Source organism: Oryctolagus cuniculus, chromosome 13 (genome assembly GCF_964237555.1).
Source record: "Oryctolagus cuniculus chromosome 13, mOryCun1.1, whole genome shotgun sequence".
NCBI lineage: Eukaryota > Metazoa > Chordata > Mammalia > Lagomorpha > Leporidae > Oryctolagus > Oryctolagus cuniculus.
In genome coordinates, this window is record NC_091444.1 from 55,080,533 (window position 1) to 55,108,189 (window position 27,657).

The 27,657-nt window shown below is 37.4% G+C and overlaps 1 protein-coding gene across 13 annotated transcripts in view; it reads right to left on the reverse strand.

Moving 5' to 3' along the window:
- LYST (lysosomal trafficking regulator) overlaps nucleotides 1–27,657 on the reverse strand; it is a 242,978-nt gene that overhangs the window by 137,337 nt on the left and 77,984 nt on the right. For 12 of the 13 annotated variants that reach the window (XM_051820721.2, XM_008268236.4, XM_002717342.5 and 9 more), the window contains 9 exons: nucleotides 26,131–26,221; nucleotides 21,927–24,006; nucleotides 19,456–20,467; nucleotides 16,525–16,686; nucleotides 13,801–13,954; nucleotides 12,149–12,375; nucleotides 11,599–11,665; nucleotides 3,840–3,949; nucleotides 1,000–1,426 (listed from right to left, as the gene is read on the reverse strand). In XM_051820721.2, the coding sequence (XP_051676681.2) occupies nucleotides 1,000–1,426; nucleotides 3,840–3,949; nucleotides 11,599–11,665; nucleotides 12,149–12,375; nucleotides 13,801–13,954; nucleotides 16,525–16,686; nucleotides 19,456–20,467; nucleotides 21,927–24,006; nucleotides 26,131–26,221 (4,330 nt within the window). Of the gene's footprint in view, nucleotides 1–999; nucleotides 1,427–3,839; nucleotides 3,950–11,598; nucleotides 11,666–12,148; nucleotides 12,376–13,800; nucleotides 13,955–16,524; nucleotides 16,687–19,455; nucleotides 20,468–21,926; nucleotides 24,007–26,130; nucleotides 26,222–27,227; nucleotides 27,410–27,657 lie in introns of all 13 variants that reach the window. The other variant, XM_070055548.1, reaches the window with a different exon arrangement.

Consider the following 27,657-nt stretch of genomic DNA (forward strand, 5'->3'; position numbering starts at 1 on the left):
AAGAATTATTAAGGCCTGACTCTCCATGTATGTTTAAAACTACACATTTGCATCATCCAGTCATTTCATTGATTCCACAGACCCTAGAAATTATCCTACCTAGCTTACTTCTCATCACCATAAGCTTCTTTTTAATAGGGTTTCTTTCTACCCTTGTGATATAGGAAGAAGACATAGTTTTGTGGTAACATAATAGTGATTCTTTAGTTATACAAATTATTAGAATGAACTTTTTTTTGAGAGGCAGAGAGAAAGTGGGGCAACAGAGAAAGAATGCTCCCATCTGCTAGTTTACTCCCCTAATGCCTACAACACTAAGGAGGGGCCAGGTTGAAGCTGGGAGACAGCAACTCAACCAAGTCTCCCATGTGGGTGGCAGAGATCCAACTACTGTTACTCCTTGGGTCTGCATTAGGAAGTTGATATCAGAGTGAAGTTGGTACTTGAACCCAAGTACTCTGATATGGAATTACAGCCTCTTAACCACTGGGCCAAAGGCCTAGGGACTGGAATAAAATTTATTATAACTTTGGAGAATTGACTGATGGATTTAAACACTCTGTGACAGGAACTAGGAGAGGGGCACTGGAGGAAGACAAAGAAGGGAAGGAGAACTTGAAATAAAATAAAGAAGCAAGGAATGGGGCTAATAGGCGTTGGGAAACAGCAGACAGAAGAGTGGCTATAGAGTTGTATCCTTGCCTTTTCTAATATCAGGAGCCACCCTGATCCAATAATGGGACCAGGAAAGGTGCAAGAAATGGGACTGATGATCCCAGCAGCACTCTACCAAAAGATCAAAGTACAGAAAGAAAAGGAGATTTGAAGGCTACCTGACAGTTCAGACTTTGGTAAGTCAAGGCCTGGCAGCCCTAAATAAGGCAAGTAAGGTGAAGAATGTATCAAGAGCAAACTAGAATATTGTTGTCTATTCTTTAATGCACAACCAAAACTGCCATCTACAAATATTAGTGTGTAATTCAGATAAACTTATCATACCTGTTCCGTCAAAACTGCTGTCTTGTAAGATTAACGATTTGTTTCTTTTCTTTATCTTCTTTCTTTTTTCTGAATTACTCTCAGATTCATGGATACACTCCACATTAAACCACATTGAAATGCTGAAACCTTCTGATAGGTGTGGCCAGCAGTTTTGCCCCAGCAATGGCAAGTGAATTGGAGCTATGTGCCAAGAGGAAAGCAACCGATGGGGAAAACTTTCTCTATCCGTCTCTTTCTTGCTTCGTGAAATTCGTGCTCTTCTCAATAATCCCATGGCCCTACTGTTTAGAATCCCAGGACACTTTTGTGAAGGAACACCATTGCTTAAATTTGGGGTATGCAGTAAAGGGAAGGTTAGATACTGTGAAGGACTCATAGTAATATCACTTTCAACAATTTTCAGAATACCCAGAAGAAGAATTTCCTAGAGAAAAAGAAAAACAGAAGTATACAATCATCTAACAAGGTACATAATAATCTTAAAATTCAGGTTATATGTGAAAATATATACATAGCAATATGTATCAGCATTCCCATTTAAACATTTCCTTATCTACTACATCTTTAAAATTTCCATTTTGTATTTTTGGAATTTTGTGTAAAAATTAAGTATGAAACGTTTCATTCTTAAAATATGTAATCTCTTGTGGTTTATTTTTAAAGATCTATTTACTTATTTGAAAGGCAGAGTGAAGAGAGAAAGGGAGAGAGAGAGAGAGAGAGAGAGAGAGAGAGAGAGAGAGAGAGAGATATCTTCCATCGATTGGATCACTCCAAAAAATGGCTGCAAAAGCAGGGGTGGGCCAGGCCAAAGCTAAGAGTCAGGATCTCCATCATGGTCTCCCACATGGGTCTTAGAGACCCAAGCACTTGGGCCATATTCCACTGCTTTCCCAGGTGTATTAGTAGGGAGATGGATCAAAAATGGAGCAGCTGGGGCTTGAACTGATCCTCACATGGGATGCCTGCAATGGCTTAAACCACTAAGGCACAATGCTGGTCCCTGGTTTATTTATTTTAAAATTAGATACTTTTATGATATATCTAAGATTAATAAGTTGGTTTTAAGTATTATAAACTAAATACAGTAATTGTATCAGGAATCAGTTCTACTTTAAAAAGATATTTATTTCCAGATAGACTAAGATTTCTCCTCTCAATTTTTTTTAACATTTAATGTAATTAATTTATTTACTTGAGAGAGAGAAAGATTGACAGAGAGAGTGAGTATGCCTGCCCAAGAGCTGCCATATGCTGGTTCATTCCCCAAATACCCAAAATGGATAGCCAGGATTGAACAAGGCCAAGGCCAAGAATTGGAAACTAAATCAGGTCTCCTACATGGATGGCAGTAATGCAATTATTTAAGCCATCAATATTGCCTTTCAGGATCTGCACTGGCAGGAAACTGTAGTCAAGAGGCAGAGTCAGGTATCAAACCCAGGTACTTCAATGTGGGAGGGCTTCTTAACCAGCATCTTAATCACTAGGTTAAATTATTTTTTAAGGACAGATATAATTGGAGATCTTTAAAATTCTTCAGATTTCTGAATGATATTATATATGACTGAATTAGTAAAATTGATTGCTCAATTACTTTCCAACTGATTTCACATACTTTTCCCCAAATAAAGTAAATTTTCTTTTATCTGTGTTTTGGAAACTGAAATAAGGTTTTAATTATATTATTTATAATTACAAATTTTTCATTCAACTGAAATGTAGAATGCATGGAGAAGGTAAAAGAAAACAAACTTTTAATTAAAGGGAAGAACAATGACTAAGGAGAGATAAATAAAAAGGAGAAAGATTAAGCTGATGCAATATACTACTTGTGCATAAAATAACATCTAATGTTGATTTTTATCATGAGGTATACTCAGAAGAGGTAACAGAAACATTCCAAAAGTAACAGCCAGTTCTCAAAGATCTACATTAGGGGATTTTAACTCCTGTTTTTCAGAGCTCCGTCAGAGGCCATGGAACTAGAGAGGGTGATAAAGGAGGCAGGGCTCTGGAACATCTAATCCTGCCTCACGCAAAGTAGCTCCAAACTTTTCCTTTGATTTGCTTACAATTCTACCCAAGATTCCACTACAAAAATGTGTTTCATAGCTACTAAAAGTCACTAAGCTACACCAATGGAATAGTGTAGAAGATAACTGAAGAGTGGATTTTTTTTTTTTTTTAGAAAAAGATAATCCTTAATGTGGTTGTAATTACCTATAATTATCTGTAGTAATTAAAAGTTGTTGGCATTTCTTAAGCAAAAAGATTAGGGATAAGGCCGGCGCCGCGGCTCACTAGGCTAATCCTCCGCCTAGCAGCGCCGGCACACCAGGTTCTAGTCCCGGTCAGGGCACCGGATTCTGTCCCGGTTGCCCCTCTTCCAGGCCAGCTCTCTGCTGTGGCCAGGGAGTGCAGTGGAGGATGGCCCAGGTGCTTGGGCCCTGCACCCCATGGGAGACCAGGAAAAGCACCTGGCTCCTGGCTCCTGCCATCGGATCGGTGCGGTGCGCCGGCCGCAGCGTGCCGACCGTGGCGGCCATTGGAGGGTGAACCAACGGCAAAGGAAGACCTTTCTCTCTGTCTCTCTCTCTCACTGTCCACTCTGCCTGTCAAAAAAAAAAAAAAAAAAAAAGATTAGGGATAGGATTAGTTAAAATCGAATTTAAGTGGTTATATTATATGCAAATAATAAAATAATTGAGTACTTCATACAAACATGGAATTGACTAGGTAGCAATGGCCACATCAAGAGATAAGTTTCCAAATAACTAAAAAATATATTCTATTAGGGTATCAGCAATAAATGTAAAAAATCATAGTATATTTACTGTACAAGGAGATTTCTCCAGAAATATTCTCAAAAGAAGGATTAGATCTTCTGAACACGTTCTTGAGCTCATCAAAGATACTAAAAGATCCACCAACACTCTCTGGCATGCTAAATTAAAGAAAGAAGGGAAAAATTAAGTTAGCACACATCTAATTTATAGGAAGTATACAAGCAGATACACTGAAAGAGATCAAATATTACCATCACACTTTGAGTGGGTTATAAACAATTTAGTAATTGCAAAATTTGCCAAAGAAATAATATAACTAAATGCAAACCAACTGACAAAAGCAAGATTACTTTTCTTAAAAATGGGTTATCTACAAACTAAGGCATTCATTAAAGAAGCATCAATAAATACAATGTTTGTTAAATATGTTAACAGTCATCCCACACTATAAAACAGTCTATTATTTTGAGATGTTTATCCCACTTACATGTTTACCTATCACTCACTAAATGAAAAATTAAGTAACAGAAATAAAAGTGAAAGTATTAAAGATTTTAAAAATATACTAAAATATAATAAACTGAGTATTTTCTTATTGCATCATGGAGTTTAGCATAAAACAAAAATGGTGATACACAAACTCTTAAAATTCTTTAAAGAGCAAAATAAGAACTAATATTTGTGGAGCACATTAATAGCCTTGGAAATGTTTTTACATGCATTATCTCAGCTGTTTCTTTTACCAAACCAAAAAAAATCACAAAAACCTAAAAATTAAATTTCCACTTTAGCATTACAAAAATATTACTGATTAAAACTTGAGATATCTCAGAAGGCTGGTAGTTTTGGAAGACCTGAAGTCAAGAGAATAGAAGCCACTTTTAGGCAACATGTTGTGTAGGTGCTGATGCAGTAGTGTAACAGTATGCATGTCTGGAAAGACAACTGCAATGAGAATATAAAACAGCACAGATTCTATTCTGTAAGTAATGTGAATTCATTAAAGGTTTTTGAGTAGGAAAGTAATATGATTAAAGTGTATGTAAACTTTTGTTGTTTTAGTTCAAAACTGACAGGTTTCAGTTTAAAATGAGGAAATAAATATATATAAATATATACATGTTGCTTTTGTATACTAATGAAATTTTAGTAAACTAAAATCACTGTGCTAAAGTTCAAAATCATAACATGAAGAACTCATAATAACAAAACAAAACAAAGGCAGGGGCAGGGTCAAGCCGGGGAGGGTAGTGGGCCTTGGGGGCATATCAGGTAAAAGATTTAAAAACATTTCTTAAAGATGGAAAAGTAGATGGATAAAAAGGAAAGCTGTAGTCTAGAATTCCTTTGACTACAAAAGGGTTCAAAGCAGTGGGGAGCTAATCTGTCTAATGTCAGGAGAAGGAGGAATGCAGTTGACACAGCAATTAATGAAATCCATCTCTCTTCCTATTTCTGAGTCTAGAGCACAGATAGCTTAGCTTTCACCACTAAGGCAAATTCCTGATGATTCTTCTCTAAAGAAACAGAATGGATTGCCAGGAAAAGCTCATATGTATAGTGGGATGTTGGCATCAAAGTAATTAAGTACCTTTATTGTATACTGGTCAGTTGCCTAAACAAAAAAAAAGTCAGGACTGAAATAAAGCCTCAGTGGTGTCACCAAGTGTTAGGTTGCATCCTAGTGTTAGGCTGTATTCCCTAAATGAATGTAGGGAATGGAGCACAAAGTCACAATTTGGTAGCCAAGGATGCATTTTTCCAAGATACAAAAAGTGCCATATGGGGGCAGTAGTGGCCCTAATAGTCTTTTTTTTTTTTTTTAAGATTTATTTTATTTATTATTTGAAAGTCAGAGTTACACAGAGAGAGGAGAGGCAGAGAGAGAGAGAGAGAGGTCTTCCATCTGATGGTTCACTCCCCAATTGGCCACAACGGCTGGAGCTGTGCCGATCTGAAGCCAGGAGCTTCTTCCGGGTCTCCCACGTGGGTGCAGGGGCCCAAGGACTTGGGCCATCCTCTACAGCTCTCCCAGGCCATAGCAGAGAGCTGGATAGGAAGTGGAGCAGCCAGGTCTTGAACCGGCGCACATATGGGATGCCGGTGCTTCAGGCCAGGGTATTAATCTGCTGTGCCACAGTGCCGGCCTCCCTAACAGTCTTTCAAAGTATAGCTGTTATTAGGTATTTGGGGAGTCCCTAAACATCCACTGGCATATCTACACAAGAGCTCCTCAAAGAGTAACCTCTCAGGGACGAGATCAAAAAAGGAAAACATTTACTTTTACATCATTAGAAGAAGTTTCCAACAGCTTTCTTAAATATAAATACAGTCATGTGCTGTATAACAAGAGTTTGGTCAAAGACCACACATACAGTAATGGCCTCGTAAGATTATAATGGTGCTGAAAATTTTCTGTCACCTAGTGATTTCATAGCTGTGGTGAATTTATAGCACAATACATTACTAATGGTTTGTGGTGGTACTGATGTAAATAAATCTGCATTGTGAATTGTATAGCACATCTGATTATGTATGATTTATAACACTTGATAATGATAAAAACTACATTACTGGTTTATATATTTACATATTATACTGCTATTATTTTAGAGTATACTCCTACTTATAAAAAAGCTTACTGTAAAGCCTTGTATTGCCTAAGGAGATATGACAATAAAATGTAGTGCAGTATCCTACATAGGATCCTTGAACAGAAAAGGGACACTGGTAAAAGCAGTATATTTGAAGCTATGGACTTAGTTAAAGGCTCCGTTTAGATTTATTGATTGTAATACATATTACCATACTAATGTTAGATGTTAATAATAGGGGAAAGTGGCAGGCAGGAGTGTAACGTGGAAATTCTCTATACAACTTGCTTACTTTCTCTGTAAACTAAACGTGTTTAAACAAATGATGAAGGGGCTGGGGCTGTGTTGTAGTGGGTAAAGCTGCTGCTTGCAGTGTCAGCATCCCATATGGGCGGCTGGTTCGAGTTCCGGCTGCTCCACCTCCGATCCAGCTCTCTGCTATGGCCTGGGAAAGCAGAAGAAGACGGCCCAAGTCCTTGGGCCCCTGCACCCACATGGGAGACCTGGAAGAATCTCCTGACTCCTAGCTTTGGATTGGACCAGCTTTGGCCATTGTGGCCATTTGGGGAGTTAACCAGTAGATGGAAGACTTCTCTCTCTCACTCTGCCTCTGCCTCTCTGTAACTCTGTTTTCAAATAAATAAATAAATTTTTTTTTAAGTGAGACAACTAGCTCTCTTAAAAAAGAAAAAAAAAGGGGCTGGCGTCGTGGCTCACTTGATTAATCCTCCGCCTTTGGCGCTGGCATCCCATTTGGGCACCGGGTTCTAGTCCCGGTTGCTCCTCTTCCAGTCCAACTCTCTGCTGTGGCCCAGGAGGGCTGTGGAGGATGGCCCAAGTATTTGGGCCCCTGCACCCACAAGGGAAACCAGGAAGAAGCACCTGGCTCCTGGCTTTGGAGTGGTGCAGTGCCGGCCATAGCGGCCATTTGGGGAGTGAACCAATGGAAGGAAGACCTTTCTCTCTGTCTCTCTCTCTCACTGTCTATAACTCTACCTGTCATATATATATATACATATATATATATATATATATAAAGAACTGAAGTACTAAAACATGGATGAGTGTTGAAAACATTTTGCTAAGTGAGACATTAGTCAAGATAAGAGTCGGAGAACTCAAAAGGCTTCCATAGCCTTGGAAACTCATGACTGGAGCATAGGGAGATTACTGATGCCATAAACAGGAGTGTCAATTTGTAAAGTCAACAACAGAAGTCACTGTGCACTTACTCCTCATGTGGGATCTCTGTCCTTAATGTGCTGTAAATTGAGATTTAATGCTATAACTAGTACTCAAACAGTATTTTTCACTTTGTGTTTCTATGTGGGTGCAAACTGTTGAAATCTTTACTTAATGTATACTAAACTGATCTTCTGTATATATAGAAAATTGAAAATGAATCTTGATATGAATGGAAGGGGAGAGAGAGCGGGAAAGGGGAGGGTTGCGGGCGGGAGGGAAGTCAGGGGTGGGGAGCCAATGTAGTCCATAATCTGTACTTTGGAAATCTATATTCATTAAATAAAAGTTAAAAAAAAGAATAAAAAAAAGTGAGACATTAGTCACAAAAGACCACATACTCCATTTATATGAACTATCTATAGAAACAGAAAGTAGATTAGTCACTGCCAGGTTGCAAGTGTTTGTGGGGTCCAGTTAGGAAGAAATAGGGAGTGACTGCTAAAGATGAAGTTTCTCTTGGAGGTGACTAAAATGTTCTAAAACTGGCTGTGGTGAGGATTGTATCATTCTGTGAATCTACTCAAAAAACACTGAACTGTATGCACACTGTACACTGAATAAGTGAATTGCATGGTAAGTGAATTATATCTTATCAGAGCTCTTGTTAAGGGAAGAGAACCGCTCAAAGCTAAGATGGAAATGTCTCTCTTTTCTTTTTTTCAAAGATTAATTTAGATCCAAGATGACTGAATAGGGAGAAGTTGTACTGACTGACTTCAGCCACAGATATCAGAAAAACAAAGGACAGACCACATTACCAGGGGACTGACAACAAAAAATTTTCAGTAGAGAACAGACAGAACAGACCACAGACTCTGTGGAGCTGTGAGGAGAGCACACAGACAGCTGCCAGCTGTGGGCTGTGCCACACCGGTGACCCCTGCATAATCATGGCCAGAACCAGGCTGGGAAGCGACATTTCCCCAGGCAAGGTGAGAGAAAGCTGCTGAAGCTTACACTCCCGGCGGCTTTTACTGAGGAAGAGTTCCACAGTCCTCACTGCCTTTGAGTATGGCCTAGGGAATGGCAGGGGGCTGAGTAGCTACTTTTCTTCAGGAAGGGAGGTCATGCTGCTTCTCTCTCCTCTCCTCACCAGACTCAATTTGCTGAGGTGGAGCTGCACAGGCCTCGGAGCTGAGAGGGACATGGTTGTGGCTGGCGTCCTGTGCACCTGTGTGGTCTGACTGCAGAAACTCAGAGTTCCCTACTCAATGTGGATAGATGTTGCAGAGGGTTCTGAGAACACTCTACAAAGTGGGTTGATGTTTTCTATGGTGCGTATGCTTGTGCGGGTGAGGTATACAGGCACTGAGAGCTCACTCTAAGCCATGAATCGGCTGGTTCACCTTGGCACAGAAAAGGGCTGGGATTGAGAACACACTAGTTGGTAAGAACACTCTCCCCCTGCTGACTGCAGCCAGAGGTGCTACACCACTCTCATCTTGGTGTCCTTCTGGACTCTTACTCCACCCACAAACACTGGCTAGAGCTCTCTGGCTCCACCCAGCTCACCTCCCCAGAATGCCAGCCCAAGTCTCAGGCATTCCACTGACCCAGAGAGGCACATTTCTAAGAATAAGGCCTTCAATAATAATAATAAAAGAAAAACCCCCAAAACATTCCCTAGATGCATAAAAACCAACACAGAAACACAAGAAACCTAAATAAGGAAGGCAATATGACTCTTCAAAAGGAATACAGGAATACATTAATATTGGACTGTGAAGAAAGGGAGATAAATGAAATGCCTGAAAAGGAATTCAAAAGAATGATTGTAAGGTTACTCAAGAACACAGAGAAATAGTTACATGAAATAAGGAAATTCACATAAGACATTGGAAGAGAAATTGTACAAAGAGATAGAGATATTGAAGACAATTCAGACAGAAATAGTAGAAAGGAAGTATTAAATAAGTCCAATAAAAAATACAGTGGAAAGCCTCAACAACAGAGTTGGTAAGGCAGAAGGAAGAATATCTGACCCAGAAGACAGGTCTTTTGAAATATTTCAGTGAGACAATAAAAAAAAGAAAAAAATTATAAAGACTGAAAAAAAGTCTTTGGGATCTATGGGATATCATGAAATGACCAAACATACAAGTCTTATGAGCTCCTAAAGGTTTGGAAAAAAATGAACAGCTTAGAAAACTTAGTTAGGAAAATAACACAGAAAATTTCCCCAATTTAGAGGAAGATACATATATCCAAATACAGGAGCTCATAGAACTCCAAATAGGCATGATGAAAGGAAAGGAAAGGAAGGGAAGGGAAAGGACAGGTCCTTACCACAATACATTAGAGTAAAATTTTCAAAAGCAAAACTTAGAGAGAATATCTTAAAATATGCAAGAGAAATGCCAGATCACCTTTAAAGGATCTCCCATCAGACCAACAGCAGATTTCTCAACAGAAACCCCTAGACACCAGGAGACAAAGGAGAGATACAGTCCAAGTCCTAAAAGTAAAAAACTATCAACCCAGAATACTTTACCCAGCCTTCCAAGGCACATTAGCAGAGAGCTGGATGGGAAGCAGAGCAGCTGGGACTCGAATCAGCACTCATATGGGATGCCAGCATCGCAGGCTATGACTTAACCCACTGCTCCACAACACTCACCCCACAATCATATCTTCAGGTTAAAAAGTTTTGAACCACTAGATGGAAGATAACTCACTCTCTCTCTCTTTCTCTTTCTCTCTCTGCCTCTATAACTTTTCTTTCAAATAAATAAATAAATCATTTTAAAAAGTTTATTAAGTATCTAGGATAACATATAAATGTACCCATACAAAAATAAATAAATAAGGGAGAAAAGAAAGCTTTTCCCTACAGTATAATTTCACTTAATGAATGTGGAAGAAATGATGGAAATAGAAGATTGTTACTAGATAAGCAAGTACCACAGTATTAACTGTTTCTACCAAGAATCATCAAAGAATGCCAACATTAGTAGGTTAAAGTTTGATAGAAAAAAAAGCACATTTGCATAGTCACATGTTAACTTTCCACAACATTTATTAATTATAAAGGGAAAACAGTTCACAATGAAGAAACTTGGCAGATGCCATTTAACAAAGTCACTGAAGTTAACATCACCAATACTAAGATGTTGATATGAACTCCTTGAAAAGATACCCTGTGAAAGACTCAGCATCACTTATGAATATTCCTGCCCTACATGGGTAACCTTAAATTAATCAGGAGGAAATATCAAACTCAAATGAACATTTAATATATGTTAGCCCTAATTCTACAACTCAAATTTAGGTTTCTTGTGGTTAAAAATCATAATTTGAATTTCTCAACTGTCTGAGAAAGTACTAAGTAAGAATAGATAATCAGTATTAGATAAGGCAGTAATATAGTGTCTGGAATGGATTACTTCCCCACAATGGTACTGGAAACTCAATCCGTAGGAATCTAGATTTTTACTCTTTGTAAAATACAGACCGGCACCATGGCTCACTTGGTTAATCCTCTGCCTGCAGCGCCGACACCCCAGGTCCTAGTCCCTGTTGGGGCACCGGGTACTAGTCCCGGTTGCTCCTCTTCCAGTCCAGCTCTCTGCTGTGGCCCGGGAGGGCAGCAGAGGATGGCCAAGTGCTTGGGTCCCTGCACCTGCATGGGAGACCGGGAGGAAGCACCTGGCTCCTGGCTTCAGATCGGCACGCAACACCGGCCATGGCAGCCATTAAAATGAACCAACAGAAAGAAGACCTTTCTCTCTGTCTCTCTCACTGTCTATAACTCTCTCTCTGTCTCTCTCTCTCTCACAGTCTAACTCTGCCTGTCCAAAAAAAAAAAAAAAAATACAGATACTTATGTCTACCTCATTGAGTGAGCTAAGAAATAAATGAGTTGATATATAAAGAGATAACTTTTGAAATCAGAGTACTATGTCAATGGAAGTCATGATTACCAACTCTTTACATAATAACAAAATAATTTCAAAGTTATTTAAACTCACCTTGAAAATCAGAATCAGCCTGTGTTAAAACACTCAAGAACCCTCCTAAAAGATTTTTCACAGTTCCCTAAAGATTAAAAAATGAAACATTAGAAATTAAATGTCTATTAGTTCATGGAAGCATGAAATAACTATTATACCACAATAAATTATTTGATGAGTTCTCCTGTGTGTATATATACACATACACATACATACAATATGATTAGAAAGAATGCTATGTGTAGAATTATACTTTTCTTTTTCATATTGTTAATTTTCTGATTTTTTCAAATAAGGACATATATTAAAATTACATGCAATTTTTAGAATGCTACCCATTCTCAGAAATATACAAGGATTCATTAACAACAACATTAATTTTTATGCTACTTCAAAGAAATATGGAATTAGAAGATTTTAGAGTATCACTCATAGGTAAAAATACCTAAAGAATTAAAAAAGATACATAATCATCACAAGTAATTTTCAGACAAGCTGGATTATAAATAAATAGGTAATTGAAGTTTGAGTCTGATAAATCTCAATCACATGTGGTGCACCTTCTTACCTGTTGCATAAGCAGGAAAATATTCTTTTCTTTCTGCCTGATAATTTTCAAAAAACTCTCAAATACATGGGCAAGTACATCAAGTTTAGCTTTACTACCAGAAAGTAAACTTAGCTCCAGCATACAAATCTCAGGATATATTATTTCCCCTTGATTAACACTTTCAAGTAAGTCATTTGGACTGATTGATGTACCGAAACCTTCTGCTTCAGGCTTTAAGGTCAACCCTGAAAAGAGAAAAAGAAATCATTATTTTATTCCCTAAACACCAAATAAATATTTCAGGTTTATTCCTCATTTAGGAGATTTAGTAACAAAAATGCTATTTATAAGATGTTTACAAAACTTTTTCCTATATTATTTTCGATTACAGTATATATTCTGAATAATTAAGCCTTACGGATAGTTTGAAGTTTAATGAATAGTCTTAAAAGTGACTTTTACCTTTTAGAAAACTACAGATAATATCAACAGTAATTTTTACTGACATGTGATACAGATTCAACACATCCCTCCAACAGAACTGGAAAAAACACTATGTTCTCAAACTTTCTGACCCTCAAATACATAAATCTCAATTAGCCTTTCCCAGTGACAACAGTAAATTTAGCTACTTGGTTAGATGAATTTTAAACTCTGTCTTCATAAATGAGAAACAGATATTATTTCACTTATATTGAATCTTAGAAAATTTGACTGATATAATCTTAAAATAGACAGCTGTGCTCTTGAACACTTTTCATATAGTTAGGAAATTTGTAAATTTCTACCTAGATTAGAATTCTTGAGGTTGAGATTTAGCTAGAAACATAAAAAGGAGGAAATCTACCACTATAAAATCACACCTGTATCATGAGAAACCTACCATTAAACCAGTATTTTTTAAAAAAAAAGCACTGGCCACAGATCTATTAAGTCCTTTAGATAAGATTATCAGTGACTTCCTAGTAATTCCATGGGAAAGAAAACATGAACTTTGAGGAAGATAAACTACCCTAAACTTCATGAAGACTAATAGTCCTGGGTCATTCATAAGGCCAGCACATATAAAGATGGAACTTTCCCAGGTATCTTTTGGCTCTGATGAATCTGTCTTTTCCATTATACCCAAGTTTTAAACCCAGAAACCAAAGATCATAGGCAATGCAGTTCCATCCTAAGGACAAGCAGGGCTGCAGTTAGAGCATCCTTGGATGCCACCAAAGAAGGCTTGAATTCCTTGTATTATTTATTTTTTATAACAAACTTCATGAAATGCTCTTCCAGCCTATGTCTGTCTGGCTAACTCTTTAATTCAGACTTCCCTGTCCAACCAATTACTATTGTATCACCAGGTTTTATACTCTTCATACTGTTTATTTCTTATAATTATCATCTTTTGCACTGGAATATAAATGAAATCAGGGACTTTGTCCCTTACCTGTGATCTTAGGCACTCAGTGAATGTTTGTAACAACAAAACATATATTACTGCTTTACATTGCATATACAAATGCCCGAATTTGTTGTGAGGATCAAATAAATTGATAATGCAATGAACTTCTTAAGTTGTAAAGCAATACAAAATTCTGAAGTGCTATTATTAGTAACCATTTTGCTAACTAACAGTCTGACTGGCAGACCCAGTCACAAGTGTTTCAGTGATATTTTACCATCATCCTGGGTTTCACCATCGTCTGGATTGCTTTCACTATCTGCTTCATAGCCTTCTTCTTCAACCAAAAGTCTAAAACTACATTGAGAATCCTCAGCTTCTTCTGAAAATTCACCAGGCTGAGAAGACAGTTCTTCCTCAGATTGATGACTCTATAAAATCAGTGTAATTCAAAGGTAAAGATGTAACATTCATTCCTTTTTAGTAACAAATTATTTATCAATTTAAGGACAGCTTCAATATTTTCTTTAAGGAAGGATGATCTGAATATAGTCAGTAACTGCTATAAATTATGAAATTCACTCAGCAAAATTTCACAGAACCACTCAGACAACTTAATACCTCAAAAGAGGGGGTTTCTAACAGATAGTCAGAGATCACGTTAGTCTTACTGAAATATGTATCTATTTAAGAGGAGCTTCCTTCTACTTATACAATAGGAAATGTCTGAAAACCACTTGATTAGGTGGAATTACATATATGTCATACAACTTAATGGTAAAATATGTAATATTTTAAAACATCTGTTAATGAGGGGAGATTTTAGTCATAGATTTTTTATAAATGAAATGTTTCATAAATTGAATACCCAAGGAGATATGACAATTTTTCAAAGGTATTAAAGATTTCAGAATGCAATTATTTACATATAATATCTCAGAAATCAACAGTTTCAGGATTAACTTCCTTTTTAATGCCTGTGACAAAAATTTTTTTTCTTACAAAAATGCTACTAATACCCTCACTTCAGAAAATATTTTCCCTTAAACTCAGAGTACTTTATCATTGCAATAGCAATAAGAGGTAAAGAAGGCCATTAAACATTTTATAGGATAACTGATTGATTCAGTAATAAGATGAAGGCATTAATAGCTATTAAATAAGTTTTAAAATTATGAGATACAGTAACATAAACTATTACGGCAAAACATAAATAACTTCATATATATATTGCTAGGCCAAGGAGTTAAGTGGTAATTTATGAAAAGGCCAGGTGATTGTTAATTAAATGTAAAAGAAATATAAAAGGAGAGGGAAATGAACTGAGTATACATCACAAAGTTTCAGGGAAAAAATTAAATTCTTTAGAAAAAATGTTAAGCACCAAAAAAACATTGACTACTACTTTTCTACGCAAATACTAGTCCTTTTTATGATGTGTAATTTAAAATTGATTTCAGAGTTCAAGAAAGAACATAAACCAAATCATTATCAGCCCATGATAATTTATCAGTTACATGAGGAGACCTCAAAACATTCATGGAAAATGGAATTAAAAGATAAAAAGTGTCAACTTATTTCTCAATATGAGCCCCATCAAATTCAAAAACTACTTAGTCCATTCCTAAAATGTTGAAAATCCTAGGAACTGAACTTTGTCAATGTGGTCCTTTTTCTATTATTAATTGAAGAAAAAATGAGCACCTTTAATTTATTATTTTTTTAGGATTAGGAAACAAAAAGAAGTCCAAAGGAGCCAAATGAGGATACCTTATGATTTTGCATCAAAACTGTCATAAAAATACCCTCATTTGATGAGAGGAATGAGCAGAGGCATTGCCACAGTGGAGAAAGTACTCTCTAGTGAAGTTTTCTGCTAAAGTTTAGGCTTTCTCAAAACACATCCTAATATGCAGATATGACTATTCTTTGGTCATGCAGAAAGTCAACAAGCAAAAATGTCCTGAGCATCCAAAAACACTAGTACATGATTTTGCTCTTGACTGATCCACTGCTGATTTGACAAGATCACTTTCACCTCTTGGCAGCCATTGCTTTGGCTTCAAGACTGAATTGGTGAAACCATGCTTCATCTCCTGTTACAGTTCTTCCAAGATATGCTTCAGAATCTTGATCTCATTTGTTTAAAATTCCCAATGAAGACTCTGCTCTTCTCTGGAGCTGGTTTGAGTACAACAGTTTTGGCACCCAGTGAGCAGAAAGTTTGCTCAACTTTTAATTTTTCTACCAGAATTATGTAAGCTGAACCAATAGGAATATATGCACTCTTAGCTCTTATTTCTACTGTTAATTGCTCATCATCTTCCATTAAGGCATGACAGTTTATCTTTTTTTTTTCCTTGCAAACTTACTGGGCTTCATCTTCAACATAGTCATACCCTTTTTAAAATTGGTTATCAATTTGTAAACTACACATTTCTTTCAGGCCTTGTCTCTGCTAACTTTTTGTAATACAACAAAAATGTCACCATACTTCTACCCAAGCATCACCATAAATTTGATATTTATTCTTGTTTCAATTTTAGCAGAATTCATGCTGCTATGATAGTGGCTCTTTTCCAAACTGATGTCTAATCATTCCTAGTGCCTCAAACTACATCCTGTTCAGATAGGTTAACAAGTTAGTATGAGTTTACTTTGGTGCAAAAACATTTTGAAATCATGCAGTTTTCCCATAACATACACTTTCCATGAACTTTTTGAAGATACCCTGTGTCTAACACTTATCAAATTAAAAAATAAATTTCATCTCACTGGGAGTAATTATCAGTAAATTTCCAGATCAGATGAAGAAAGGCATATTGTTCCCATGTTTTTTATGAGATTAGGGCACTGATGAAACATCAGTCCCATAAGACTCACAGAATTCACCTAATCAAATCCTGGTCCATATTTTCTAACTATCAGTGTCCTAGTTCCATCCCACACATTTTTTCCCATGTTAGTCATACTAAATAACACAATTGTATGTTCTTCATACCTTCTCAGTGACAGTATCACTATTTTCAAAATCTGCTGAATGATTCCCCAGGGCAACTCGAAGCAGAGCATCAAATAAAGGCTTTGCTAATTCTGTTTCAATCACCTTTGACTGGGAAAGATGGTCCCTCATTTCCAATAATATATTTTCCACAGACAAGTTCTAAGGTAAAATAAAAGACACTTAAGAATATTAATAATAAGCTTTTAAAAAAGTAACAAATAATAAATTGACAATTATTTAGCAAGTAGAAAACCAGACCATTTATTTGCAGTTAATTTGAAATTTAAATGACTGCATAAATACTTGCATTTTATACAAACATCCTACTGTTAAATTAATAACATTTTTGTTTATCAAATACATTATTCATTTGGTTTTAAATTTCCTTGTATCCTAATTTAATTATGAAAATAATTCCTTGAAACATCAGCGTTTTGATTAACCATCTCTAAAGTTTACAAATTCCTTATTGCTAGATATTTCTTTTCTTTAAAAAAAAAAAGATTTATTTATTTGAAAGGTAGGATTACAGAGAAAGAAGGAGAGACAGAGAGTGAGGTCTTCCATCTACTGGTACACTCCCCAAATGGCCACAATGGCCAGGATTGGTCCAGGAGTAAGCCAGGAGACAGGAGTTTCTTCCTGGTCTCCCATAGGGGTGCAGGGCCCCAGGCCTTGGGTCATCCTCTGCAGCTTCCCCAGGCACATTAGCAGGGAGCTGGATGGAAAGTGGAGCAGCTAGGACTCGAACTGCTGCCCATATGGGAAGCCAGTGCTGCAGAGAGAGTTTAACCCACTAGCCACAGCACAGGCCCCTAGAGATTTCCAAGACACTTACAAATGGTACTTTTCTAATTTTTTTTCCTCCCTCTGTTTTTTACTCCTTCCCTTCTATGTCTGAAGGAAGTTCTTGCTACTTTCCTAAACCAGGTGATGAAATCATAAAGATGGCTAAAAAACTGGCTTCTCTCTTTGGAAGACAACAAGAAACAGATATGTACAAACCAGATATGATGACAACCATATACCATAGCTATAAACAAAGTACTTTGAGGAAAGAAAAGAAAGAACAAGAGATCTGTCAAGGCCGGCGCCGCGGCTCACTAGGCTAATCCTCCGCCTAGCGGCGCCGGCACACCGGGTTCTAGTCCCGGTTGGGGCGCCGGATTCTGTCCCGGTTGCCCCTCTTCCAGGCCAGCCCTCTGCTGTGGCCAGGGAGTGCAGTGGAGGATGGCCCAGGTGCTTGGGCCCTGCACCCCATGGGAGACCAGGAAAAGCACCTGGCTCCTGGCTCCTGCCATCGGATCAGCGCGGTGCGCCGGCCGCAGCGCGCCGGCCGCGGCGGCCATTGGAGGGTGAACCAACGGCAAAAGGAAGACCTTTCTCTCTGTCTCTCTCTCTCACTGTCCACTCTGCCTGTCAAAAAAAAAAAAAAAAAAAAAAAAAAAAAAAAAAAAAAGAGAGAGAGATCTGTCAAAAGTGTCCTAGGGGAGGAGCTGCATTTGATGGACAGCAAAGAACAAGAAGGAGAGAGCAGATGCAGAAACAAGGGAAAGACCGTACCAGGTAGAACATGTACCAAAGCACAGAAATAATAGCAAAGAATGGCACTCAGTATAGTTGATTGTAGCAAAGTAAGGAATGGCAGCATAATGAGGTTAAAGAAAGAAGTAAAGGGGCCGGTGCTGTGGCATAGCGGGTAAAGCCACCACCTGCAGTGCTGGCATCCCATATGGGCATGGGTTCGAATGTCAGCTGCTCCACTTTTTTTTTTTTAAGATTTATTTATTTATTTGAAAGGCAGAGTTAAACACACACACACACAGAGAGAGAGAGAGAGAGCGAGCGAGAGGTCTTCCATTCACTGATTCACTCCCCAATTGGCTGCAACAGCTGGAGCTGTGCTGATCTGAAACCAGGAGCAAGGAGCTTCTTCAGAGTCTCCCACATGGGTGAAGGGGCCCAAAGACTTGGGCCATCATCCACTGCTTTCCCAGGCCATAGCAGAGAGTTGGACTGGAAATGGAGCAGCCAGAACTTGAACCGGCATCCATATGGGATGCCAGAACTGCAGGCGACGGCTTTACCTGCTGCATCGAACGCCGGACCCTGCTCCACTTCTGATCCAGCTCCCTGCTAATGTCTGGGAAAGCAGCAGAAGATGGTCCAAGTCCTTGGGCCCCTGCCCAAGAACTATACACACTCGAGCTACAAACCAAGGTAATGGGATCAAGGCACCCAAATAGGCACCATTCCAAGACTGTGAACTTTGAAACACAACATCCATTTTACTGATCTGACATTTAATGCATAAGCTTTTCCACACGGGGCTTCTACATTCCAAACTGAACAGTAAGCTTCTTTAGGGTAAAAATGGGATCATGTGCTCTCTTTGCGTCCTCCACAGTACTTAGTACTATCCTAAGCATACAGAGCTTCTCAAAATGTAAAATCATTGAAAAGATAAAATGATAATAGTATTGTTAGAATTTTAAAAAGATGTAATTTAGGGCCGGCGCCGCGGCTCACTAGGCTAATCCTCCACGTAGCGGCGCCGGCACACCGGGTTCTAGTCCCGGTTGGGGCGCCGGATTCTGTCCCGGTTGCCCCTCTTCCAGGCCAGCTCTCTGCTGTGGCCAGGGAGTGCAGTGGAGGATGGCCCAGGTGCTTGGGCCCTGCACCCCATGGGAGACCAGGAAAAGCACCTGGCTCCTGGCTCCTGCCATCGGATCAGCGCGGTGCGCTGGCCGCAGCGCACCAGCCGCGGCGGCCATTGGAGGGTGAACCAACGGCAAAGGAAGACCTTTCTCTCTGTCTCTCTCTCTCACTGTCCACTCTGCCTGTCAAAAAAAAAATTAAAAAAAAAATAAATAAAAAAATAAAAAAAGATGTAATTTATGCAAGATCCAGATAAGGATAAAATATTACCTGATTAGGTAACTCCAATTCCATCTTCTGTTGACTACTTCTGGCACCATGAAGACAAATGGCTAAAAGGGCTTCCAAAAGTTTTATGCTCTGAAGTAAGGTCTCTCTTTCTTGACGTATAAATACCTTTACTTCTTCAGTAGCTTCAGCAGCTGAAATTTGTTCCAAATTTTTGGAAGAAATACGCTGTGACTCTAATTCATCTAAACTGTCAGAACTCTCTTTTGAAGTACCCAGTTCTGATGGTGTAAGGTCACTTTTTACAGTCAAAGATAATAAATCTTCCTTCGATGTTATCTCAGGCTGATAAGCTCTATTTAAATCTTGCCTTTCATTTACAGTTATATCGCCTTGTCTTCTTTCTTGTTCCTCTTCAGCACTTCCAAATAGTTTCTGTATTATCATAAATATTAATTTGTGGCATACTTGGAAACCACCAAGTCTATAAAATTGTTTCTGGAAGACAGAACTCAACATGTAGATCCAACGGCACATTGACCAAATGTCTGCTGCTTGGTGCATATGTTCAGGAGAGGGCAAGACAAGGCTCTCAAGAGATAAACATGGCAGTATATGACTTAAAGGCTCACTGGCTGTGCTGTCATAGCCAGAAGTATCTTCTGAATCATTGGCTGACTCCCTATCAGACTCTGCTTCTTTACTTACACATAAAAATGCCACACAGAGGAACAGGTTTATAGTGTTTATATGAATATCTTGGTTAACAGTCTTCCGTTTCTTTGGATAGGCTTCTTTGAGGTTGGCATAAAATTTCCTGAGACTCTGAGGAGAGTCTGAATAAGCTTGCTGGTTATGAAAAGAAGTACCTACATGTAAGGATGACAACTCCTTCTGTTCAGTACTCGGAACTGAAGCATCTTTCTGTTGCTCCCCTAAGCTGATTATCAAAGTTTCAAATGCTTTCAGCGAATGACTTCGAGTACCATCTAAGTTATTTAATTCAATTATTTGATTTACTCCATTGCAACTTAAAAACAAATCTCGTATAACCCTATGAGAGAAAAAAAAAAAAAAACAAATATTTTACAAACAGAAATATCATTTCTGAATAGGTACCTATACTGTTCAAATATTTCACTGCTACATGTGGTATTTACTAACTACTATCCAATTTGATTCATCAATCATCCAGCTAAAGTTCTTAGACAATGACCAGGATACCAAGTTTCTTACTAATTACTCTTACATCCTTCTTCAAACCCTGCACGCATGATTCCAGTAGTATTTAAAAAGAAAGAATTACAGGCATGCCAAATCAAATGAATAATTGGAAGGCTATGGTTTAATATCATTATTTATTTTAAAGTTGCTGTCTTAACATGAATAAAAATGTCATATATGAATATAATGAAGGTAAGTTATATGTTATGTTTTTAAATAGTATGTGTTGATTTGAAAGGACAATTGACCTATCAGAAGTTTTATTTTTAAAATATGTTCTGATGTACCAGACTTGATCATCATAAAATGTGGAAAACTCATTAATAGAATTGCAAATAATTTTATTTTTCTTTGCTTATAAGTATTTTCTAATTTTTCTATTTATGTTGCTTAGATAACAAACATGACATTTAAAAAATCGCCTTAATGTTACTGTATCAATAAGTATCATTGTATGTACATCTTTTACACAGTGACAAATAAATTCCTTTTTCCTTTTTTTTTTTTTTTTTTTTTGACAGGCAGAGTGGACAGTGAGAGAGAGAGACAGAGAGAAAGGTCTTCCTTTTGCCGTTGGTTCACCCTCCAATGGCCGCCGCGGCCGGCGTGCTGCAGCCAGTGCACCGCGCTGATCCGAAGGCAGAAGCCAGGTGCTTCTCCTGGTCTCCCATGGGGTGAAGGGCCCAATCACTGCACTCCCGGGCCACAGCAGAGAGCTGGCCTGGAAGAGGGGCAACCCGGACAGAATCCGGCACCTCGACCGGGACTAGAACCCGGTGTGCCGGCGCCGCAAGGCAGAGGATTAGCCTATTGAGCCGCAGGGCCGGCCATAAATTCCATTTTAAATTTAGTAAATTTTATACATAAAATATTATAAGCATTCTGTCATGTTCCTACATGATTGATTCTAATTAGCATTTTTAATGGCTAATAAGACTTTCAAGTAAATAGCAAATCATTAATTTAACCTTGATCTCGCTCTTAGATATCTGTGTTGTATCCATGTTTTTTCTCAGAAATGTATCTTAAACTACTCCCTCACCTACTGAGAAATTAAAATCAATGGCTTTCTTCTCTCCTTCATAACTGGATATTCCAGACATGGGGTGGGAGATTTTTTGTTGGTATCTAAAATTAAATCACAGGAGATGAGCTGGGTACTACTTAGGAAGCCCTGGGAATATCAGAGTTAGAGGTTCAAATGTATGTGTTTTATCACAAATTCAAAAGTATTCACAAATCCACAAGTTCAAAAATATCTACATATACACACAAGTATACAAACAAACCTGGATTTCAGCAGGATAGGCAAAGTTTTCAAATAAATCTGAAGTACTTCCTGAGGCAAACACTGATTATGATGGCTACACGTTTGAGTTCGAGCTGAAGTAACGCTTAGACGTTGACAATGATGTGCTAATTCAACTCCTCTTTGGAGTACAGGATTAAATATGTAATTATACAATTTCCACTGAACAACTATATTGCCTTTTTGGATTAAATTGCAAATGTGATTCGCGATCTGTATACTATGTAATCTGTCTTCCTCAAAAACAAAGTTCTGATAAGCTTCTAAAGCATCCCATTTCCACAGTAAGTCTTCAGATCCATTGCTGGGCAGAATCCCTTGAAACCTGTAAGAAGGACTGGATAAACTTGAGGAAGGCATAGCATCACAAGAGTTTCCCTGCAACGCCTCTTCTAATTTGGCTAGTTGATCAGAGTCAACAGTACAAATATTGCAAGTTGCCTTTTTAATTTTTTGTGCTATCTCTGCTCCTCCTAATTGATCCAAAATAAGTTTGTTAAGGATATTCAATATATGCTGCTGAAAGTTTTTCAGTGCTGGCAATTTAAAAGCATGGAGCAAAGGAATGATTACAGATTTGGGATCCATACAACAACATATTCCAACACTATGAATGCCTGATAGAATCTGGACACAAGTACTGCTCAAGGAAGCCTGTTGCAGTAAGCGTAAGCACTGGTGAGCACACACTGCAATACAACAGCACCGCTCAGGATAATAAACATCTCCATCTGCAGTCTCTTCAAACGGGTTTTTGGAAACCTGATTTTTAAAAGCTGAAACCAGAAGACCTGAGAGATCTCGGTGGTGATGCATGAAGTGAGAATATTCGCAGCGTCTGTGCCTTTTTCTTGTACACATTGAATGATGAAGTTGCTCAGATTTCACTTTTTTGACAGTGCTCATTATTTTCATCACACTATTTATTAGGGCTTTCAAATGTTCTGAGGCTTCAGGAGGCACTCCATCTCTTAAAAGCAGCCATTCCATTTGAAGAACTGTGGTTTCAAATAAATTAAGCCCATGATGCTGAATGAATTCTTGAACCAAATCCATGGCTTGACTGAAGTAGAAGGGATTTGAAGCTGCACTTTGAAGACAACAGATCAGGATCTGAAGAACTCCTTCTAGAAGCTCAGGTAAAAGAAGGGCTCTATGACGATACTTTGAAAATACAAAGTCTTCTTGAATCTCCTGTAGTGTTTTCTTCTGTCTTGGCAGAAAAGGGTCAGGTTGCTTTTCTAGGCAAGTTTTAATCTTTAAAGCTGCCCTAAGCAACTCAGTTAAATTTTTTCTAAGACTTTCTGGCATCATCTCTGCAGTACTAATATCTACTGACATAAGATGCAACACCGTTCTAAAGAGCATCCGCTGAATCAAAGCTACCGGTTCTTCAGTCCAACCTGTAGAAACCACTTGACTTTCCAAATTGTCATTTAGATTACAGCAGTCCCCAAAGCCTGTTAGGAATTCAGTCAGTGTGGGCACTACATTGGCTGCTAGAGCAGAATCACGATTCAAAGTCATGTCAAACTCACAAACTTTTTCCAATAAAGATAACAAAACATGACATAAGTCAAACGGAGAGTTGTTCATGTTATTGATAATAGACAAGGCAGCTGGGTCACTTAAAATGTCAGTATTTGACTCTTGTCTTGTAATAATCTCTGTAGAGTTTTCCAAAGCCATAGAATCTGCAGTCTGTTCTTCTTTGGTTGCTAAGTGGTCAAATTTACTTGCAAGGTGGTCATCTTTAGGAGGCTGTATTACAAAATGTTGTAGCAGATGGGGCCTTCTATGCTTATTCATTGCTATACTTTTTTCATCTGAATTGGCTTCTGAGTCTGAGGTGGACAGTTGTGTCTTTCTTGCGTCTCTTACAGAATAGCGATGGGTAACTTTACGCTGCCGTCTGCTCTTTCGGATGATGTTTACTTTTGCAGAAACCTGACCAGATGGAGCACTTCCTTCTAGATATAATTTTTCCTGAGTAGATTTATGTGAACTTGAATTCTTTTCTTTGGTCAGGATTATATCAGCTGACAATGGCAGATTAAAATCTAATGAAATAAAATAAAAATAATTTTTTTAAAAAATAATGAAATAAAGAAAGAAGGTTTAGAAAAATTCAACCTGTTTTTTTAACTCAATTTGTATGGGCAACAACCCTCCCATTTACTACTTACTTTAAGAGTTCACCCTCAGTATAATTTTGCTGTGAGGCTTTAGTTATATATGTCTCTGGGTCATTTCCTCCTATATTTATCCTTTTCACTCTAAAAGCCAGCTAGCATTAGTTCAAGGGATATAAATTGATTTGTAAAACAACAAAAGAGAACAGAAGCAGTAAAGTAAATGAGATTTGAAACTTTCCACTGAGGTGAGCATTTGGCTTAGTGGTTTAGACACCCATATTTCATAATTGATAGGGCAAGTGGGTTCAATATCCACCTCTGGTTCTTAACTCTAACTTCCTGCCAATGCAGACAGACCCAGAGAGGCAGAGGTGATGGCTAAAGTAATTGGGTTCCTGTGTCCCAGATGAGAGACCTGGAAGGTGTTCTACTCTGCCAGCTTTGGCTTGGTCTAGCCCCAGCTGTTGTAAGCATTTGGGAAATGAACCAGCAAATGGGACAACTCTGTTTCTGTCTCTCTGCCTCTCAAATAAAGACACACAGAGATATAGAATTTTTTAAAAACCCATATATTGCATTCTAAGCTCAACATAAGAGACTCTTTAGATTATCTGGCATTCAGTGCTGCTATTCAATATGCCGTTTTACAAATCTGCAAAAGTGTCACTAATTGATAAACAGGAGTGCATTATATCCTTAAAAACAGCATTTCACTAATAACCTAAGAATAATAACTAATAATCATACACTTTGTACCAAGTGTTATCCAAGACTGAGGTTAATAGTACTTCACTCAAATATTTATAATGTGTCTCATGCAGTTAATTAGGTCTTGGGGCTAGAAATCACTGTTTTATCCTTGGTGTCCAGAGCTTAAGGCTTGTTACATGGTCAATACTTAATAACTATTTAATTGGGAAATGAATGAATCCTCTTTACTAACTAAAAAGATAATTAAGTTGGTGTTTCCCTGTACGATAATATGTAATAAGACATATACAAAAATATAGTTGAAATTTAGAATGAATAAATCAAAATCTAAAGATTTATGCTTTAATTAAGGGGAAAACAAACCAGATGAGACAGGAAATTAAAAGGAGTCTGAAAAATTCTACCCAAGCAAAAGTGCAAGCAATGAAAATAATTTCCCCAAAAGAGCACCAATCTGAGTTCTTAAGTTACTAGTAGTTTTTAAATTCTACAAATTCAGAAGAAAATAAGAGCAGAGAGTTAGTGAATCAACAAATAAGCAGTAAAATGTTATTATAAGACCTTAGATAACCCCCTAAAAAGAATCCTATATCAGAAATTTACCAAAAATACATACAAAGCATTAAATACAATACAAAAAGATTTTTGTTTAAGAAATCCTCAAATACCTCATAATTTACATTTCCTAGAAATGGGGCAAGTGAGAAAACTGTTAAACTCTGCAGTAAAACATTCAGAATTTCATTATATATAACATAAATATATCTACTCTCATATATTGATTTAAGTATATAACTATATATATTCACATATATTTATATAAATTTTTCAAAATTTAAAAATATTTATTAGCCTTAACTGTAACAATTCTGCCCAGTTTTGAAACAAAATATTACTTCAAATTTATTTTTTCAAAGTAACATTAGAAAAACTATACTAAAACAAATACTGCAAAAGTCATTTATAGAGTACTAGTAATAGAAATAAGTCATTAAATAAATAAATAAAAATACTTTAATTTCTTACATCAAACTTTGCACTATTTTCTGATGCTATGTGGTATACTTTTCTGCTAAGTGTGTTGCTTCTGTATATATTTTCTAATCATCATTATATTTGAAGAATCCCCCCAAGAAACATCATAATTTTGAATTACTAGAAAAAATAACATGTTTCCCAAATAATTTTTACATTAAGTATATAATAAATCACAATAACATATACTGCTCTGAATCTGAAGCTGTATCAACTATTCAGGCAGAAGTAACTTTTCAATGGAAATTTTCTTCCTAAAGGAATTTTGATAATGCAAGAGACATAATAAAGAAAAAAACACACCTATTGCTTTTTCTTCTTGAACAGGTATCTTCCATACCAGTGGAAGGAGCGACAGAAGAAGAGTCAGGAGTTCTTCTCTACATGTCAATGCCTGTGTCAGAAACAAGAGTCAATCATGCTCTAAGGGACTGAGAAAAAACTAATTTCCTAAAATATTGTTTTAAACTAAATCAAAAAGCTCTTTTTCTTGAAAAGTTGCATTTCAGAAACTAAGAATCAAATTCACCTCCTTAAGTCCAATTAGAACTGTGATACTTTTCAATTTATAAGCCTTTCCAATGACAGAAAAATTTAAGAGTATTTGGTGGTATTTAACACATTCTTGCTGGTATTTCCTAAAACAGCTATTACCACCATGCACATTACAAGAATTCCTCATCTATGAAAAAACAGATCTGTTAGGTGAAAACAAAAAGTTAAGCCCTCTTAATTAGCAAATAACACAAGTTACTAGAAAAATGTAAAATGCTCATGCAGTTAAATACAAAACTCAGAGAAAATGATAAATTAAATCAAAAGATAAATTGACATTGTTAATAAATAATATATGTATATAAAAGTGAAAGATAAGTCAAAGTAATGCAATAAATATTTACTGAGTGCACACTATGTATGCAACTCACTGTCTTACCCTTTCTGCAGTAAATGGTCAAAGCCCATGGGAAGGTCCCATTATTTGGCCCATAAAATACATACACACAAACAAGCAATGAACAGTAGAAGGCATGTAGTATGAGTAAGTTACCAGGCGTAATTATTATCAGAAGTGTGGAAGTAGTACTAGATCTACAAAGCTAGAACAGGGACTTAGGTAGTCAAGGATTTAATGACAAATCAAGTTAAAATTAATTCCTTACACCAAATAGTGGGGAGCCTGGGTGATATAATCAGATTTGCTAGGCAGAGGTGGGGGGGGGAGAGCAGTCACTGTTAGAGCCAGGGAAATAATAATCCAGATTAAAACAGAGGACTATCTGAAGTACTCTGACAATAGAAGTGAAAAGAAAGAGATGGCTGAGAAACTGTAGGAACTGAAATGACATGCAAGTGATTATTTATGGGCCATAAAGGAGGAAAAACCATCTAAAAGGACTCACAGGTTTCTAGTTCAGGCAAGGAGGTGGCTGATAATGAATGCACCATGACAGGAATTTAGTAGTATTTTTAAGTTGGGATAAAGATGATGGGTTCACTTTTTAGATGTCTTGAGTCTGAGATACATGCAGGATATCCAAATGGTGAGAGCTTTTTAGTAGGCAGTGGATATATAGATCTGGAACTTAAGAAGAGGATATGAAGCAAATAAAAGATCTCACAGGTGGACATCAAAGACATTCCCCTCGAGGAGTGTGCAGAATGACAAGAGCAGACTTATAGGAGTAGAACTCTGCACAATGTTAAAAAAAATTAAAGATGGCAGTGCTGAAGAGAAGCCTGCCAACAAGACTGAGAAGTAGCAGTTTTAACAGAGTGATAGGGTATAAGTTCAAAAACGATTTGCTAGGGGCCAGCACTGTGGCACAGTGG